Source organism: Vitis vinifera, chromosome 2, assembly GCF_030704535.1.
Source record: "Vitis vinifera cultivar Pinot Noir 40024 chromosome 2, ASM3070453v1".
NCBI classification, from domain to species: Eukaryota; Viridiplantae; Streptophyta; class Magnoliopsida; order Vitales; family Vitaceae; genus Vitis; species Vitis vinifera.
This window is the reverse complement of record NC_081806.1, coordinates 7,659,402-7,678,319: the sequence shown is the minus strand read 5'-3', so window position 1 is coordinate 7,678,319 and position 18,918 is coordinate 7,659,402. Positions and strand designations below refer to the sequence as shown.

The window sequence follows — 18,918 nt, the reverse complement described above, 5'->3', positions numbered from 1 at the left end:
TATTTATTTATTTATTTTATACTATATATCAAAGTACAATTATATTGTAAAATATTTTATATCTAAAAAACTCTTACAACAAATTTTATTCTCTATTATATCATACAATTATTAATATTATATAACAAATACAAATTTATTATTGGTTTATTTATTATCAAGAATATGAATTTATTTTTAACTTATTAATACTAGAATAAACTTTCTTTTTTTTCAAATTCTTACTTTATAATGTTTCTAAAGAAAAAAAAATTCAAATAAAAAAATAATAACAATAAAATATTTAAAAGAAAAGGAAAGAAAACATCTATATGAATAGTCTAGTTGTCAATTGATTTAGATGATATGACAAGTAAAGGGGTATTTTTTTGGAATAATTAGATGACTCATTAAAAAATGCATGTATTTCAAATTATTTTTATATAGATGAAGATAATTTAAAAAATTTGAGATTCTTTTTTTTCATATATTTTCATATTACTGAGTCAAATCTTACTTTTCCTTGTAATCCAAGTCTATATTTTTTATATGAGAATCTTTATTTCTTAAGTTAGAAAAATTAGCATTATTCTCTACTTTAAAAAATAAAATATTTAAAAATTTTAAAATCTATAGTAGTAAAAATAAAAAATTTAAAATTTAAGGTAATGACAAATATTTTGAGATTTTAGGAATTTTGGGTTTTCAAATTATAAACCATATTTGAAAGTTTGACATATTTTGATCTCCTTCCTATGAAATAATTGCCACCTTAGCTATCTACATATATATTTTTTTTTTAAAACAACATTGAACATTTTTTACTCATAAAATGTGTCTACGTTCTCAAGAGTAATTTAGAAATTTGCTCAACAATCCTTTTAGGTTGTGTTTGATGTGCAGAAATGAGGAGTAAGAATTGACAATTTATTCATTTTCTTCTTTTATTCCCAAGTTTGGATGACTTGAAGATGATGAGAGTGGAATAAAAAATGATTCAATTGGAAATGAAATTTATCCTATGAGGTATTTTTGATTCCTTAGTATAAGTTATTTTTAAAAATATTTTTCAAAAATAAAAAATTAAAGACTTTTTAGATAAATTGTTTTATAAAAACTGTTTTTTTATTTTGATTTTGTCAAAAACGAAATTGTAAATTCAATTTGTATAATGTAAACTAAGTTTAATTCACATCTTATTAAAAAAAAAATAATTACAAATAAATTAAAAATAAATAGGTTTTAATAAAATATGGATATTAATAATATAATAAAATCATAAATTATATTTTTATAAATATTATAAAACTATAGATATTAACATTAATTGATCTATTTTGTTAAAATAAATAATAATAGTTAAAAATTAATAATTTCTAATACTATTTATATTATTTTACAAATATTATAAAAATATGAATAATAACATCTTATAAAACATAATTAATTTATTTTGTTAAAAATAAAGAATAACTATTCAAAATTTAATAATTGCAAATACTATTCTATTTTAAATGAATATAAAAATAAATAAAATTTAATTTTTTAAGGTATAAATGAGCCAACTTAATCACGAATAAGACATTCTGAATTATTTTATTTAATTTAAAATTAATTAATCATTTTTTTTAATTTCAAATTATACTTAAAACTTACAAGATTTATTAAAAAAAATTAAAATATTAATTATGTTTATTATTTTTATAGTCATTATAAATATTTTTTTGAGTTTTATTTATTTATTTAAATTATTAAACTCATTAATAAATTCAATTCTTTATTTTACTTTATTTTTAAAAATTATTTTTTAAAAACAACAATCAAATAGTGACATAATTTTTTAAAAATAATTTGTTTTTAAATCACACGTCCAAATAAATTTTTATTATTTAACAAAAAAAAACTTTAAAGTGTTTTTTTAAATAAAAATAAAGAAAAATTTTCAAATTATATACTAAGATATTTTTAAAAATAAATAAAAAAAATTATTTTAAATCATAGATATTATTGACATATATATATATATTTGTTATTTTTATTTTTATTTTTACTTAATATTAAAATGAAAACAAATTATAATTTCAATCTTACATTCCTACCTAGAAATGACCAAATTCGGGAGTAGGGATGAAAATAAAATATTCATCCCCAAATTGTTGCAAAGTATTTTCCAAATGTCAGAAAATGAATTTTAGTAAGCTAATTCTGTCACCGTTTAATTTTGTATACAGAAAACCCAAAATAAATTCCATTTGGGACAATTTCCCTTCATTAATCTCAAGACATGAAATTAGGGTTAGGGTTTGTCCTATAAAAAGGCCCTTTCTCCCTGCACTTCCTCTCGTCTACCACTCACCACACCAGCCTCCTTTCCTTGCTTCTCTTTCCCCTCTCTGCCTTCTTCATAGGCCAGTTTCTGCCTTCTTCTTCAAATGCTAGTTTCTGCCTTCTTCTTCGAATGCTAGTTCTGGTAGCTATTGCAATGATGAAAATCTAGTCTTGTGTACCAAAGACTCTCTTCGGAGTTGGTCTGTGATGGTAACACAACCCTCTAAGAAGTTCTGAGCTTCTTTTTTTCTTTTCTTTACATGTTTTCGTATATGCTGGAGTTTTGATTTTAGATCTGTTTTTTCGAAAACTCATTCGTTGATTTTGGGAATGTTGTGTGTGGTTTGAGATTGGAAAAAGCGAGGTGACGATAGAATTCATTGGTCTGTCAATCCACTGATATCAACATCAGATGATGTTAAACAATGAATCCCGACAGGTTCTGATCGCCTTCTACATCCCACACATCCACATCTCATTATTATTTCTTTCTTTCACATATACTCTCATGATTTTTTACCTTGTTTTTTCTGATTTTTTCTGATGAATGTTGAAGGTTTTTTCGTGAAATTGATGAAAGGGAAAGTGTTTTTGTTATTTCTTTGAGTATTGGCGATTGAGTTTGGCAGGGGCAAGTGATGAATCTCATGAAGTAATGGGTAATTTGCGTCTGAATTTTTCCATTGATGCTATTTCACCTTGGAGAACTGATGCCCCCTTTTTTTTTCCTTTTTCTTTTTGTTATTGTTAAAATTAATTTATACTAATATGTTTTTTTTTATTAAATAGTAAAATTATAATATTTAATTATTAAGAATATATATCATAAAGGAAAGAAATGAAATTTTATTATTTTTTATTTGAATTATCATTAATTTTATAATTTTATCATTCTAATATTTGGGTTTGGTACAAATACTCGTCTAAATAATGAAAATATTTAGTATATGCAAATAAAATCGCAAGAACAACGCAAGTAGTAGGCACTAGGCAACTACAATCCCTTCCAGGGAAACTATGACACCTTGGTTCAGGCCCTTAGGACCGACCACTGACAAAGAAAATTTTGTTTTCTTTTTTACGTTGAATAACTTCCACGATCATTTTGAATGTTAATATTTTGTGTCATTGAGATGATGGAAGAACAAATGCCTCATCATCATTTGGACTGAATAAAAAAAATTAAAATATTTAATTTTTTATTTTAATTTTTTTTATTCAGTTAAAAATAATTTATTATATCAATTAATATAGTTAAAGTAAATTTATTATTTTAATTTAATTATATTTATTAAAATTAATAGGTTATTTTTATTTAAGTAAAAAAATTTAAATATTTAATTTTTTTTATTTAATAAAAAAACCATTTACCATTGAATCTTGATGTCATCGGATGTAGAAATAATACAAATGGGTTAATTTTAACTTGCTTGTTTGAGTTCATTAAAATAAGATGTTAATTTTAAAAAATGTTTTTAATTTTTTTAACACTTGAAATTTTTAATCATTCAAATGTTAATAATGTTAAAAATGTTTTTTTAGAATCAATCTCAGGTGCACTTCAATACTCCAACATTAGTGGTTTGGTTAGGATGATGAGTAATTGAAGTCTGATCTAAATTAATACATAATTAACTCCTAATCCTACCTTTGAAAGTGCCTTCATCCAAGTTCATTTTAACCTCACTTTTTAAAATTTGAGTTATTTAGATTGGTTGGAGTTGGTTGAATTACATAATTCAAAATTCATTGTGTTTTTTTTTAATTTTTCTCCATGTTTGTATCAAAATTTAAATAATAAATTAGATAAAACTTAAAAATAACCAAAAAAATTATGTTGGAGTTGCTCAAGTCTGACTCGTATTGATTTTGAGTTGAAAAAATCTAATTCAAATTCAATCCAAGTATTGAAAATTTGTTACTTGGATTCGGATTGGGATGGGTTCACTCAAATCACACTCTTAAATGTAGCTAATCACAAATTTTGAATGCATTTGTCTAAATTATCTTTACCTGCAAAGGAATAAGACGAACTTTGGAAAAAGCAATGAGTTAGCTTCGTCCCAATTACCTATAGTAGCAAATTGCAATTGTCTTAAATCACCATTGATCACATGATTATTCAACTCAATTCTTTCAACAATACATGGTTATCATGGTCTTTCAGTTCTCCAACTTCATATGACTGATTATACTTTTACCATCAAGTTTCCTGCTAAATGCAAATTTATAATACTCCTCCCTACTTACAGATTTATAGATTGCACCATTCTCCTTTACAAGCTCTGGTAAAGGACCAATGATTGTCTCAACACTAGGAGAATGGAATGCTGCGATGGAGAGGCGTTCCGTCTCTGGGTTCACCACCGCTCTATGCTCTATGCTCTTGTATTCCCCATTGCTCATTATCTGCTCACAATCAATGAAACCATAAATTATCTTACTCCTCCAACTTTCAGGTTTCCAATGACCATATTAATACAAGGTAATGTTACTTAGGACATTTAGGGTTAATTACCTCAAGAATGTCGCCAATGTTGACGATGAATGCACCGGGGACAGGCCTTATCGGTATCCATTTACCATTTTTCTTTATTTGCAAGCCTTGTACTTCATTGACTTGAGCAAGAAGGGTAAGTCCACAAATATCTGAGTGGGGAGTGAGACCTATAACCTTGCTTGCATGCACACAAGGGGGATAATAATTCATTCTTATCTGTTGTCTTCCCTTTTGAAACATATTCATGAGCTGCCCAGGATCGACCTTAAGGTTCTTAGCCATCAACTCCAAAAGGCAGATTGAAACTTTTTGGAGCTCTGATGAATACTTGTCGAAGGTTGCCCTGGTTTACAAGGTGGAAGCTTAAGCAATGTGTGCCAAGCATACTGTAATAAAAGGAGTAGATCTATTTACCTGAAAGAAGTGGGTTCTTGAGGCCAGAACCTCATATTTCTTTCAGAGGCTGGCCGGCATTGAAGAAAAAGTATATCAGCCCAATCAAGCTTCTGGTCTTGGGAAACAACAAAGTGTTGGCCATAACCTTCAACCCCATTTGGTAGTTTTGCATATGCATTCTTCTCCTTTAGTGGCAATTTAAAGAACTCTTGAAGGTCTGCCTTCATTTTCTCAATTACTTCTTCTGCTACCCCATGATTTATCAACTGTTTGATGACAATATGCTCAATTTAACATAAGACAGTAGCCCATTAAGGTATAAGATAAAACTATCCAACAGACTCGGCTATAGCTGACTTCAATGATTTTAATTTACACTTTCAATAATTACCCAGAATAATAAAGATTTTTTATTTTTCACCAAGGTGGTTTAGATCTAATTATGTTGACATGATCTAAATAGTAATAAAGTCTCTATCTAAGAGAAATTGAAATGAGAAATTTTCAGCACTTATTGTTCAAGATAGATTAGAACAAAATATCATAAATTAATTTCATGTGGATCTTTTGCAGCCAAAACACAAATTCCAAGGGATAAAACTAGGGATGCAGCTCAAAACAGGAACTCTATAAGAATCCCAAGAGATAAGGATAAGGATTGTACCTGGAAGAAGCCCCATTCTTTACAGGCATAGTGAAGTTTACCCATCTCATCTTCAGCAACCATGAGCTTCCTCATATCTATGGTGGGAATCTGGATAGACTCGTCCGCCAAAACTTCTTCTGACTGGAGTTCCGGCCGGAGGTACCGGCTTGGTATTTCACCTGAGTTGTTGGAAGCGAGAGCTTGGACATTTTCAACTGGAAGAAAGAATCCCGACTCTGTGCTCATTTCTTCACCCACCATTTGTTGTCTCCACAGGGTTTCTCATTATTGTATATTATACATCATACACATGTTTTGCTTTATTTTCTTTGAAAACGACGCGTTACCTAAAGCTGATGTTTTGCTTGCGAGATACAGAAAAAATCTAAAGATTCGTGCACCTAAAAACCAAGGCTCATTTAAGACCTTGACTTTAGATTGAAGAGCCTTCATTCAAAGTTGCTGAAAAAAACTTTGAATTTAATTTTCAAATTTGCAGTCGAAAATCTTTTAATATTATGTTAAAGAACTGTTGTTGAGGCTTTGGGACCAGGGTTTTTTTTTTTTTTTTTTTTTCAATTTTTTAATATTTAAAATTTATTTAATAAGACATATTTTAAAAAAATAGTGTTCATAAAATATTTAGAAAAATATCATCATGCTTCTAAAATCATCCTTTAAAATTATAATTTTACATGCAAAAACCGATTTTTCAAAATGAGATTTTATCATGAGCACAATTTAAATTTGTATTAAAATTGTCTTTTAAGATGAATAGTTATAAGGTAACTTGTCTTTTTGAAAATGAGATTTTAATATAGAGACAATTTATAAATTTATATAGAGATAATTTTGACATGAGTAGTGTTATATTTCTCATAATTTTCAAATTTTCAAAATTTTCTTTTGAAAACAAATGTAATAATACAAAAAAAAAAAAAAAAAAACCCCATATCATTCATCCTAATTTTGATTCTTACCTATCAAAGCAATGATTAATCAAAGTTCTTGCGCAATCTTGAGTACAAGTTACCTTTTTACTAATCTTTATGCTTTATAGTGTAAATAGAGATTCTTTTTCTTCGCTAATCTTTTGATTTTGCGATGGAGATATGGTTGATGAGTTCAATGACCTAATTATGTTTTAAATTTGTTTTGCTTTATTTTCAAAATATGCTTGTCAACATATTCACAATGATTTTGGAATGAAAAATTTAGATTGAAAGCCATAAGGACCTTCCTGTCATTGGAAAAAGGCTCACTCAAAATTAGTTGTCATTTTGATTGTGCCAAAGTATTATATTTGTTGAAAATTTTGAAGGTACTAAACTTTGAATCATGACATTAAAAGTATATAATAAAATTTGGATCATTAAATAAAAGTACAAATAAATAAAATTAAAATACAAATAAATGAACCTAAAATAATAAAGAATAAGGTCAAAATATAAATAAATATAATTGAGATACAAAACAATGAGACTTTAATTATCGTACAAAGGAATAAAACTCAAGTACAAGGCAATGAGAGTCGAGTTGGATGCATAGTACCACTTTATTGGTGGTGTTTTTTAATAAGTACAAAAAAAGTACACTAAAAATATATATTTTTAATTCTATGTATATTTTATTTAAAAATGGATGGATGCTTGTACCACTAATATAAGAGAATTGTGGAAAAACAATGTTACCATTGTCTAGAAAGTGAGGATTGAAGTAAACTATAGTGAAGTTCTATAATTTTATTTCAATACAGAGTAAGATCTTTTGTGGAAAGTTTTAATACTTTTTATGTATCATGTTTGATTTTGATTGTACATATCTATGGTTATAAATTGTGATATCTTACATCGGATATGAAAAAAAGGTTTTAGTGTCATATATATGTTTGAATTTCTTTTAATCTTATAAATACATTTAAATGTTGTGAGGACCCTTTGGATCCAAAGTGGATAATATTTACATTATCGGGAGAGGTTCGGCCATTATAATGGTATAATTAGAACTAATCCTCAACCCTTTTGTGTGACACAACAAGGATATTGTCTCTATATGTAGGGATGACAACGGGACGGGTTTTTTCGGATACTCGCCCCGCCTTGCCCTGCTTCGCCCCTAATGGGACGGAGTTTAAATTTAATAAACGAGTTTGGAACAGGTATGAGATTTTTTTTTTAAACCCGGGGCGGGTTCGGGTATTGCCCCATCCCACCCCGTTTACATATAAAATTTTAAAATATATTTATTTTAATGTAATTAAAAAATTTAAAAGTAATTTTTTTAAAAAAAAGCTAAACGGGGTAGGGCGGGACGGGTATGGGAAGGAGATGGGGATGAGAATTTTTTTTAATAAACAGGGCAGGGTTGGGAGGGGGGCGACCCATCCCGAACCTGCCCCGTTGTCATTCCTATCTATATGGGGAGTGATTGTGATATGTCATATTGTAGAAAAATTCCCGGTGTTAAATATTTTAAAGTGATGAGGATATTTTGTTAATTTCTTCAAGCTTTATCAATCAAGTGAAGGCATTAAGCATTAATAATGTAAAACAACACAGTTTAAAGGCCAAAATAGCCTTGGCCCATAAAAGTCCATGAATCACCAAACAAAGTTCTCAGGCAATGGAAGTTATCATTGGTCTTTCAGTTCTCCAACTTCATATGATTGATTGCACTTTTACCATCAAGTTCCCTACTTAGTGCAAACTTTAAATACTCATCCCAGTCTACAGATTTATAGATTGCACCATTATTCTCCTTTGTAAGCTCTGGTAAAGGACCAATGATTGTCTCAACACTCGGAGAACAGAATGTTGCAATGGAGAGGCGTTCCGTCTCTGGGTTCATCACCGCTCTATGCTCTATGCTCTTGTATTCCCCATTGCTCATTATCTGCTCACAATCAATGAAACCATAAATTATTTTACTCGTCCAACTTTCAGGTTGCCAATGACCATATTAATACCTCAAGAATGTCGCCAATGTTGACGATGAATGCACCAGGGACAGGCCTTATCGGTATCCATTTACCATTTCTCTTTATTTGCAAGCCTTGTACTTCATCGACTTGAACAAGAAGGGTAAGTCCACAAATATATAACCTTGCTTGCATGCACACAAGGGGGATAATAATTCATTCTTATCTGTTGTCTTCCCTTTTGAAACATATTCATGAGCTGCCCAGGATCAATCATAAGGTTCTTAGCCATCAACTCCAAAAGGCAGATTGAAACTTTTTGGAGCTCTGATGAATACTTGTCTAAGGTTGCCCTGGTTTACAAGGTGGAAACTTAAGCAATGTGCCAAGCATACGGTAAAGTCTGTAGAAAAAATTAATAAAAAGAATTCATGTAATCAGAGGAGTTAATCTATTTAACTGAAAGAAATGGGTTCTTGAGGCCAGAACCTCATTTTTCTTTCGGAGGCTGGCAGGCATTGAAGAAAAAGTATATCAGCCCAATCCAGCTTCTGGTCTTGGGAAACAACAAAGTGTTGGCCATAACCTTCAACCCCATTTGGTAGTTTTGCATATGCATTCTTCTCCTTTAGTGGCAATTTAAAGAACTCTTGAACAACTGCCTTCATTTTCTCAATTACTTCTTCTGCTACCCCATGATTTATTAACTGTTTGATGACAATATATGCTCAATTTAGAATAAGACAGCAACCCATTAAGGGATAAAGTAAAACCATCCAACGAACTCAGCTTCAAGTTCACCATATCATGGATGTATGGTAGAAAATTCCTACATCTTGGTAGTCTCTATATGTTCTACCTTTGGGGTTCCATACAAAAGTCTTAACCAAAACCATGAGCCCTTATTATGGGAAAAGAATCAAGGATCCCATAATTTGAGGATGAGATTTGATTGTATATAGAAGATTATTTTTGATTGATTGTAATTGATACGTTTGCACATAGATTCCTAGAATAGGCTAACCAATGCTTTGTATATATGCATCTTCTTCCCTTAAGTTGATAGATTGAATACACAACAGATTTCCAAACTTCCAAAATACTCTGTTCTACTCTGTTTTCTTTCATGGTATCAGAGCACCAAACCTGGTGACTCTGAATTCTTCCAAGCGCTTCCGCAACCTATTTCTTCGTTACAGCTACTGCCATGGACATCAACAAAACAGGATTGACATCATCGAAGGCTATCACAAAAGCTTTAGACCCCTTCTCTCTACACCACTCAAACCACCTGGGTATGGTACTTGTCTCCAAGGTACTTGAAGGAGATAACTATAGCACATGGAGTCGGGCTATGAGAATCAGTTTGAGTGCTAAAGACAAAATTGGATTTGTCACAGGTTCCATTAAGCCACCCTCTTCGACTGATGATAGTTTTCCTTCCTGGCAACGTTGCAATGATATGGTGATCTCATGGTTATTGAATTCCATTCATCCAAACATAGCCAACAGTGTGATTTATGCCGAAACTGCAACATAAATATGGGCAGATCTACAAGAACGTTTTTCACAAGGAAAAGATTCAAGAATTTATTAGATCAAGCGAGACATTGTGGAACATAAGCAGGGGCAGCAATCAATTTCGGTTTATTACACAAAGCTTAAAGCTTTTTGGGATAAACTTTCATCCTATCATGAAGTGTTATTCTGCTCTTATGGAGGATTAGAGAAACTTAAGGAAATGGATGAAAAAAAAGAGTTATGCAGTTTCTCATGGGATTGAATGATAGTTATGCTGTCATTCGTAGACAAATCTTATTGATGCAACCTCTACCTGATACACGTCGAGTTTACTCACTTGTCCTTCAACAAGAAAAACAGGTTGAAGTTTCTCTCAGTCATGGGAACAAGAATCGTTATGCCATGCTTGCAGATCGGGACAATAAGGCAACTTTAGCACACCAAGTTCAAAAGCAAAATACTCCACTGCACTGCTTTTATTGTGACCGTGATTATCACAGCATTGAGAAGTGTTACTACCTACATGGCTTTCCAATTGGCCACAAGCTTCATGGGAAGAACCTGAAGCCTCCCAATCAACGTCACTCAAATGCAAACAATGTGAAAGTGGAAACAAATAAGGCTGTGGAGATAGAAACAAAATTTCTTCCAACAAGTGATGGATCAAGGCTCACAGTTGAGGAATATAACCAATTAATGGTTATGATTCGTAAAAACAATGGTGGTAATTCACAACATTTTGCAAATGCCACAAGTATAAATATGCCATCATCCAAAATTACTCCAGATTGCCACACTCAAATATGTGTTGGATTATTGATAGTGGAGCCACGGATCATGCAACTTACTCAATTGAATTATTAGATCCGAAAAATTTGCTCAGGACCACTACCATTAGTTTGCCAGATGGTGGTCAAGCACATATTGAGTCAATTGGTTCATTGCATGTTACCCCTCACATTAAACTTGATGATGTACTCAAAGTTCCACAATTTCAAGTTAATTTACTATCAGTTAGTAAACTAACGCGGGCATTACAATGTATAGTTTTGATTTTTGTGTTGTGCAAGACGTTACTACGAGGAAGACGATTGGCCTGGGTAAGCAACATAATGGCCTCTACTACCTTGCACACGACCAAAATCCAGCCTTGGCTTACACCATTCACAAACATTCTGATCTTTGGCATCAACGTCTTGGGCACCCATCATCCGGTCCTCTTCAAGTTCTTGCTAAAATTAATCCTGAAATTTATTTTGATTCCAAGCATGTTTATGAAATTTGCCCTTTAGCCAAACAAACTCGTTTGTTCTTTTCATCTAGTTTCATTTCTTCTCACGCACCTTTTGATTTGATACATTGTGATATTTGGGGACCACATCGAATAAATTCTCATTCCAAGGCTCGTTATTTCCTAACAATTGTTGATGATCATACCCGCCGCTATACTTGAATACATCTCATGAGTTTTAAATATGAAACACAAGGAATATTGTAATCATTCATTTCTTGGGTGGAAACACAATTTAATCGTTGCATTAAAACTCTTTGAACCGATAATGCGACTAAAATTTCCTCTATGAAGCAGTATTTGGATACTAAGGGGATCAATTACCATCATTCATGTGCTTACACCCCCCAAAAAAATGGAGTGGTTGAGAGGAAACATCGTCACCTTTTAAATGTGGGAAGAGCTCTTCGTTTTCAAGCAAACTTGCTGTTAAAATTTTTTGGGGAAACTGTTCAAATGGCTTGCTATTTAATCAATCGCTTACTTATACCCCTTCTTTCTCACAAATCGCCATACCAACTTCTCTATAACAAGCTATCTTCATATCATCATCTATGAACTTTTGGATGTCTTTGTTATGCCACCAATCTCTTACCCACACATAAATTTGATTAAAGAGCTTGTCGTTGCACATTTGTTGGTTATCCTCTTGGTCAAAAGGGTTATCGGGTTTATGATCTTGAAACTAATAAATTATTTTCTTCCCGAGATGTTGTCTTTCATGAACATATATTTCCATTCCACAATAATCCACAAGAAGAACAATATGATATGGTCATTCTTCCTTTACCACAAACCTCATATGAACCCATAACCACAAAGACAACCAAACCCCAAGCCGATGATCAATCTTTGTCTCCACCACCCTTACTTTCATCTCCTGAGTCTACCTCTAATGAACGTACACTTGATCTTGACACCATTGTGTCACCTCCACCTCCTGTTACTCATCGTTCTAACCGTATCAAGCAACCAAATGTCCAACTCTGGAATTTTCATCTTTACCACACAACCAAGGTTGCTTCCAGCCAATCTTCTTCCTTGTCAAGTACACGTCACCCTTTGACTCGGTATATTTCCTATGCACAACTCTCACCAAAATATTAGAATTTTGTTTGTGCCATCACCACTCTTGTGGAACCTACAACTTATGAACAAACAGTATTGGATCCAAAATGGCAGGAAGCTATGGTTGTAGAACTCCATGCTCTTGAACAAAATCACACTTGGACACTCACACCTCTCCCTTCCAGTCATCGTCCAATTGAGTGCAAATGGGTGTATAAGATCAAATATAACTCTGATGGCACAGTTAAGCGATACAAAGCTCGGTTGGTGGTGAAAGGCTTCACTTAACGCGAAGGGATTGACTATAAGGAGACCTTTTCTTCTATGGCTAAGTTAACTACAGTTCGATGTTTACTTGCTATAGCTGTTGTCCGACACTGGTCACTTCACCAAATGGATGTTCAAAATGCCTTTCTCCATGGTGATTTTCTTGAAGAAGTCTATATGCAATTACCGCCCGATTTTTGTCGACAGGGAGAGACACTTATGGTATGTCGACTCAACAAGTCATTATATGGGCTTAAAAAAGCCTCCCGTAGTTGGTTTCAGAAATTTTCTACCACCATTCAACAAGATGGTTTCCATCAATCAAAGGCTGATTATTCACTTTTCACAAAGATCTCTGGTAATTCTTTCATAGTTGTGCTCATCTATGTAGACGACATGATCATCACCGACAATGATGAGAATGTAATTGCAGCTCTTAAGGAGTCTCTCCACACCAAATTTCGCATCAAGGACCTCGGTCAATTATGATATTTCCTTGATATTGAAGTTGCTTGTTCTAATGATGGTATTTCGATATCCCAACGAAAATACACTCTTGATATCTTAGATGAAGCAGGCTTGCTTGGGGCCAAACCATTGTCGACACCTATGGAAGAAAATAATAAACTCCTGCCCACGGTAGGAGATTTATTGAAGAATCCATCCACTTACAGAAGATTGGTCGGACAACTCATTTATCTTACCATTACAAGGCCAGAGATAAGTTATTCAGTTCACATTTTAAGTCAGTTTATGCAAGAACCAAGAAAGCCTCATTTGGATGTTGTTCATCATCTTCTGCGGTATCATAAAGGTGCACCTAAACAAGGATTATATTTTCCTGCCAAAGGAAATTTGCTACTAAGAGGATTTTGCGATGCAGATTTGGCTCAATGTTCGATCACAAGACGATCTGTGATTGGATATTGCATTTTTCTTAGAGAAACTCTTATTTCATGGAAAACCAAGAAACAGACAACAGTGTCAAGGTCATTAGCTGAATCAGAATATCGAGCAATGACTTCCATTACGTGTGAACTTACATGGCTCAAGTATTTGTTGGATGACTTGCAGGTAGAACACTCGCAAGCAACCAAACTATTCTGTGATAGAAAAACAGCACTCCATATTACTGCTAATCCAATTTACCATGAACGTACCAAGCATATAGAAATCGATTGCCATGTTGTTCGAGAATAAATTCAATCAGGTGCCATAATAATTGCTCATGTTCCATTGTCTTGCCAGCTTGTTGATTTGTTCACTAAGCCACTCAGTTCATCAATTTTTCATTCCCTTCTCAACAAGTTTGGCGTTCTTGACATACACGCTCCAACTTGAGGGGGAGTATTATGGGAAAAGAATCAAGGATCCCATAATTTGAGGATGAGATTTGATTGTATATAGAAGATTATTTTTTATTGATTGTAACTGATACGTTTGCACATAGATTCCTAGAATAGGCTAACCAATGCTTTGTATATATGCATCTTCTTCCCTTAATTGATAGATTGAATACACAACAAATTTCCAAACTTCCAAAATACTTTGTTCTACTTTGTTTTCTTTCAGCCCTGCATATGAATATGCATTCTAACCCAATCCCTCCCTTCTTAAAAACCCAAAAAAGAATTGTTTACAGGACTCTATATGCAATATCAGTTAAAATGAAGTACTCATTGAGCCAAGAGACATATTAAAAGAAATAAAAGCAGCCCAAGACATGAATTTGCCAAAAATCCCAAGGATCGACCAAATATATAAAAATAATTATACCTGAAAGAAACCCCATTCTTTACAGGCCGACTGAACTTTTCCCATTTCATCATCTTCAACCATGAGCTTCCTCATATCTATGGTAGGAATTTGGAGAGACTCATCCACCAAAACTTCTTCTGACTGGAGCTCCGATCGGAGGTACCAGAGTGGCATATCATCGGAGTTGCTCGAAGCAAGAGCTTGGACATTTTCCACTGGAAGTGAACCTAGCTCCCAGCTCTCTGCTCATCACTTCACCCACCATCTTCGTCTACTCTTGATGTGACTACCTCTTCGCTAGCTTCTTGCATTGTTTCCTTTTCGTTTGTTCGTTCCTTTTTTTCCTATTTTTTTTTAAATGATGTGTCGCCTAAAGCTGACGTGTCACTCGTTGACATTTTACTATTTTAGACACTAATTTTGTCAACTCTAAATCTTGTGCCTTAGAATGAAATTTACATATGGTAATGATTTAATATAAGGGTTACTCACAAATAAAGTTTTACAATAGGAATTAAAAGTATTTATTTTTTTAGTTTTTTGTTGACAGTAATTTGTTTTCAAATTTTAAGTTGTTTGTTTGTTTTTTTTTTTCATAATTTATTTTAAATTTTTGGTTTAACAAAAAAATTAAAATATTTAACTTTTTTTTAAAAATAAAAAAAATAAAATGTTGATTTTTTTTTTTACTTTTTAATACTTAATAAAAATAAAATATTATGAAAACAAATAATTTAATACTTAACACTATTAAGTACTATTTAATTTTTATTTTCATTTAAAAGCAAGTAAAAAAAATAAACATCATCTCAGTTCGTCATTTTAGATTCACGAAACATGTATATCACCTTTTGTTTGAATATCTTTAACTTTTTCTAATTGTTGTTGAAGAATAATAATTTAGGTGTTCCTTTGCATATATATATATTTTTTTCTTGGGTTATTTGATAAAAAAAAGATAAAATAATTTCAAATTTGTAAATATAAAGTCTAAAAAATTGATCAATTTTTTAAAGACATACTCTTCATGTTTTCCAATAAAAGTAAAATTTTCTTCTAAAATTTATATGAAAATAATCCTAATAATGAAGGGTATTTATGTTGAAATATATTATTTTTTAAGTTTAAATATGGAAGAGGCTAATTTTGTTGATTCAAGATTATTTCATCTATTTTAATAAAATAATTCTTCTTCTTAAATTATTAAAAATAGAAAATATAAGTAATTTAAACCTTTATGGGCTTCTATTGAAAATGTAATAATTTTTAAAAACTACTTAAAAAATTTGAGATATGGAAAGTTTTTTACTTCAATTTTTAAAATTTTTTTGAGGATATAAGGTGAATCTATATCTATTGAATAAATTTTTTTACTTTCTATATAAAACCTTCTAATTTTTTCAAAACATTAAAAAAAAAAAAAAAAAAAACGTGCATTCAAATAAAGCCATTTCTAGAACTAAACCATTTTGATTCTTATATATCAAAGCTATGATTAATCAGAGTCCCATGTACCTGTGGGTACAAGTTCTCTCTTTGCTAATCTTCTTGTTTTGTAGTGTAGATAGGAGTGGTGAGCTCAATGACCCAATTCCTTGCTTAAAGCCACGTGATTGGGTATTGATAATATTTTTGCTAAAATAATATCTTATTATATATATATATATATATATTTTACATAATAACAAACTTATTTATAATATATTAATCATACTTGTGTACGATTCCAATTCATATTAGTATAGAAATCCTAATTAATGTAAGAAACCTAAATAAACAATTTATAATGTTTCTCAAATTCCTAAAATTCTTATAATTTGACTTTAAGTTAGATTATAATTTCAACATTCTCCTTTAAACTAAGTTGTAAGGTCAATCACACTAAACATCATTTTCAACTTCTTGAACACATCAATTTTTAATAGTTTTATAAAAATATTTGCAACTTGATCTTTTGATCTACAAAGCCCAAATTCAATCTCATAATTTTTTACGAGTTCCTTAATATAATGAATTTGATACTTATATGTTTATTTCTACTATGAAACATCAAATTTTTTATCAGTGCAATAATAGACAATTCTTCATATCTTATTCTTAATAATAAATTTTGGAACTTGACCTTTGAGTTATTTATTTTAGGATCAATCCAATTAATATCATAAAAATACATTAATGTGAACCACAAACATGCATGTATGAATTCATGAATCTTATGGTTAAGACACTTGGTTTGATCAAGGTAAAGTTAATGTAGTCATTAAGACAATTTTTTTTTTCCAATACCCTCTTGATGTGTCTTGATGGTATAAAGAGTTTTTGACAAAAAAATTTCTTTATTTCTTATGCCAATACTCGTTAAAAAGAGATTTTTAATACTTTGTAGGATACCTAGCAAGAGAATGAATATGTGTAATTTAAAACTCTTGGTTAGAGATTAATGATGACATTGAGGCGGTACCTACCTCGCCTTGTCTTTATGGGGCAAGTTTGAAATTTAAATAAAAGGGTTAAAGGTGGATTTGATTTTTTTTTTTTTAAATCTATGATGGATTCAAGGCAAGTTCGGATATTGTCTTGTCTTACCTCACCCTGATTATATATAAAAATGATTTTTAAAATTAAATTAAATTAATTTTTATTTTCTTATTTTTAATAATAATAATAATAAAAAATACCTTTCAATCAAATAAGTTATAAAAAACTATAATATTTTAATATAGTTAAATATTTTGAAATATATATATATATATATTTAAAAGGTTAAATGAAGCGGTACGGAATGAGTATGAGAAATTTGCATACTCACGCCGCCCCTCCCAGCTCCATTTAATTCTTTTAATGAGACATGGATGAAAAATATTTTGAATAAACAAGGCAGGATTGGGATGATGACCTATCATGAAACCGTCCCGTTGCCATCCCTACTAGAAATGTATCAATTTACATAAATCTCTTATTGTTTTAGGGGTGACAATTCATGTTGGTGAATTGTGTTTGTGATATGTCAAAACTCATGCATTGGACTAAATAGGTCAACTTAAGCACAAATCAAATAATAATCAAATTAAAATATAAACCAAACATGCTAATTACTAAACAGGTAATATATTATATAACTCATTTAATAGTTAAGTCTCATTTAATAATCAAGTCGAACTAGATCTTTGTTTCAGCCAATATGATTAACATCTCAACCTAACATGTTTATTAGCCGATTGACCTATTTATTCAAAATCAAATTTTAAATCAATCAAATATAAGCTAAATTGGTTATGATTATAATTTGATTAATCAACACGGTTATTAAATAGGTCATTTTGGGTCAAATTCATGTCATATAGGTTGATAAAGAAAATAATCTATTTATTAAATAAGTTATATAGGTCGACACGAATTTAATTAAATAATATTATAATCAATCTAAATTTACAAAAAATGTGTCAAATTCGAATAATATTGATAAATTGTATCAAATTTTATCACCACTAATTTTTCTCAAGATTCAACACAAGAATGACACGCAAAATTTATCAGTAACACTCTCTTAACATCATAACAATGATATTTTGAGAATGATTCACGGACTTCTAGAACCGCAAAACATTCGAGTTTCATGCTCTTTATGGATTCTCTTTGGAGTCTCTCCAAAGAGTTGCTTAGTAGCAATGCGTTTGCTTAGTCCCAATTAACTATAGTAGCAAATTGAAATTTCTTAAATTACCCTGGATCACGTAATTTATTCAACTCGATTCTTTTGACAATACATGGTTATCCTTTCAGTTCTCCAACTTCATAAGATTTATTGTACTTTTGCCATCAAGTTTTGTACTTAGTACAAATTTTATATACTCCTCCCTGCTTACAGATTTATAGATTTACAGATTTATAATAAAGATGTGGTTCCCGTGTAGATATGCCATGCCATGCCACGCCTCAACTTTCTTTTGCTAAAGGATATCACGAGTAAATATTGAAAGGTTTTGAAAAAAAAGAAAAAAGAAAAAAGGCACCAAGACCACTCTTCTTCCCTTTCCAGGTTTTTTTTAAGCATATGTAAAGTAGGCTTAGTAGATGCAGAGCAGGAAGACCCGAAGAAGATGCATAATAAGCGAGGATAAGGTTATCTAGTCAGGCTTTTATTTTATGTGCTTTGGGGTTCTAATGGGGGAATCCAATGGGGGGAAAAGTTTTCCTTCTCCAAGCAGATAGGAAAAAATGATGTATTGTGATGATGCTACACGTTT

General features: G+C 31.0%; 1 protein-coding gene, 3 non-coding genes and 1 pseudogene across 4 annotated transcripts; 3 read left to right on the top strand and 2 right to left on the bottom strand.

Moving 5' to 3' along the window:
• The first annotated feature begins 2,456 nt into the window (after positions 1–2,456).
• LOC132253383 (small nucleolar RNA U61) lies at positions 2,457–2,548 on the top strand. The gene has a single exon (XR_009465223.1). It is a non-coding gene; the product is annotated as a small nucleolar RNA U61 (small nucleolar RNA).
• Positions 2,549–2,666: 118 nt separating this feature from the next.
• Positions 2,667–2,757, top strand: LOC132253387 (small nucleolar RNA snoR14). Its single transcript, XR_009465226.1, has one exon. It is a non-coding gene; the product is annotated as a small nucleolar RNA snoR14 (small nucleolar RNA).
• Positions 2,758–2,933: 176 nt separating this feature from the next.
• LOC132253377 (small nucleolar RNA Z101) lies at positions 2,934–3,026 on the top strand. The gene has a single exon (XR_009465220.1). It is a non-coding gene; the product is annotated as a small nucleolar RNA Z101 (small nucleolar RNA).
• A 1,371-nt stretch (positions 3,027–4,397) lies between these two features.
• Positions 4,398–6,154, bottom strand: LOC100248938 (S-norcoclaurine synthase 1). Its single transcript, XM_002279319.5, has 4 exons — positions 5,868–6,154; positions 5,222–5,469; positions 4,826–5,150; positions 4,398–4,716 (listed from the first exon to the last, which is right to left on the bottom strand). The coding sequence occupies exons 1-4, from the start codon at positions 6,108–6,110 to the stop codon at positions 4,471–4,473; spliced, it is 1,062 nt and encodes a 353-aa protein (XP_002279355.1). The 5' UTR covers positions 6,111–6,154; the 3' UTR covers positions 4,398–4,470.
• A 2,338-nt stretch (positions 6,155–8,492) lies between these two features.
• LOC100243787 (S-norcoclaurine synthase 1-like) lies at positions 8,493–15,700 on the bottom strand (annotated as a pseudogene).
• Between the last annotated feature and the right edge of the window lie 3,218 nt (positions 15,701–18,918).

What these genes read in the sequence shown, in the direction of transcription:
- LOC100248938 (XM_002279319.5), bottom strand. Translation starts at nt 6,110, where the DNA reads ATGGTGGGTGAAGAAATGAGCACAGAGTCGGGATTCTTTCTTCCAGTT. An exon ending in AAGAATGGGGCTTCTTCCAG is followed by an intron (nt 5,470 to 5,867) that starts GTACAATCCTTA and finishes GTCATCAAACAG; the next exon opens with TTGATAAATCATGGGGTAGC. An exon ending in CAAGAACCCACTTCTTTCAG is followed by an intron (nt 5,151 to 5,221) that starts GTAAATAGATCT and finishes CTTGTAAACCAG; the next exon opens with GGCAACCTTCGACAAGTATT.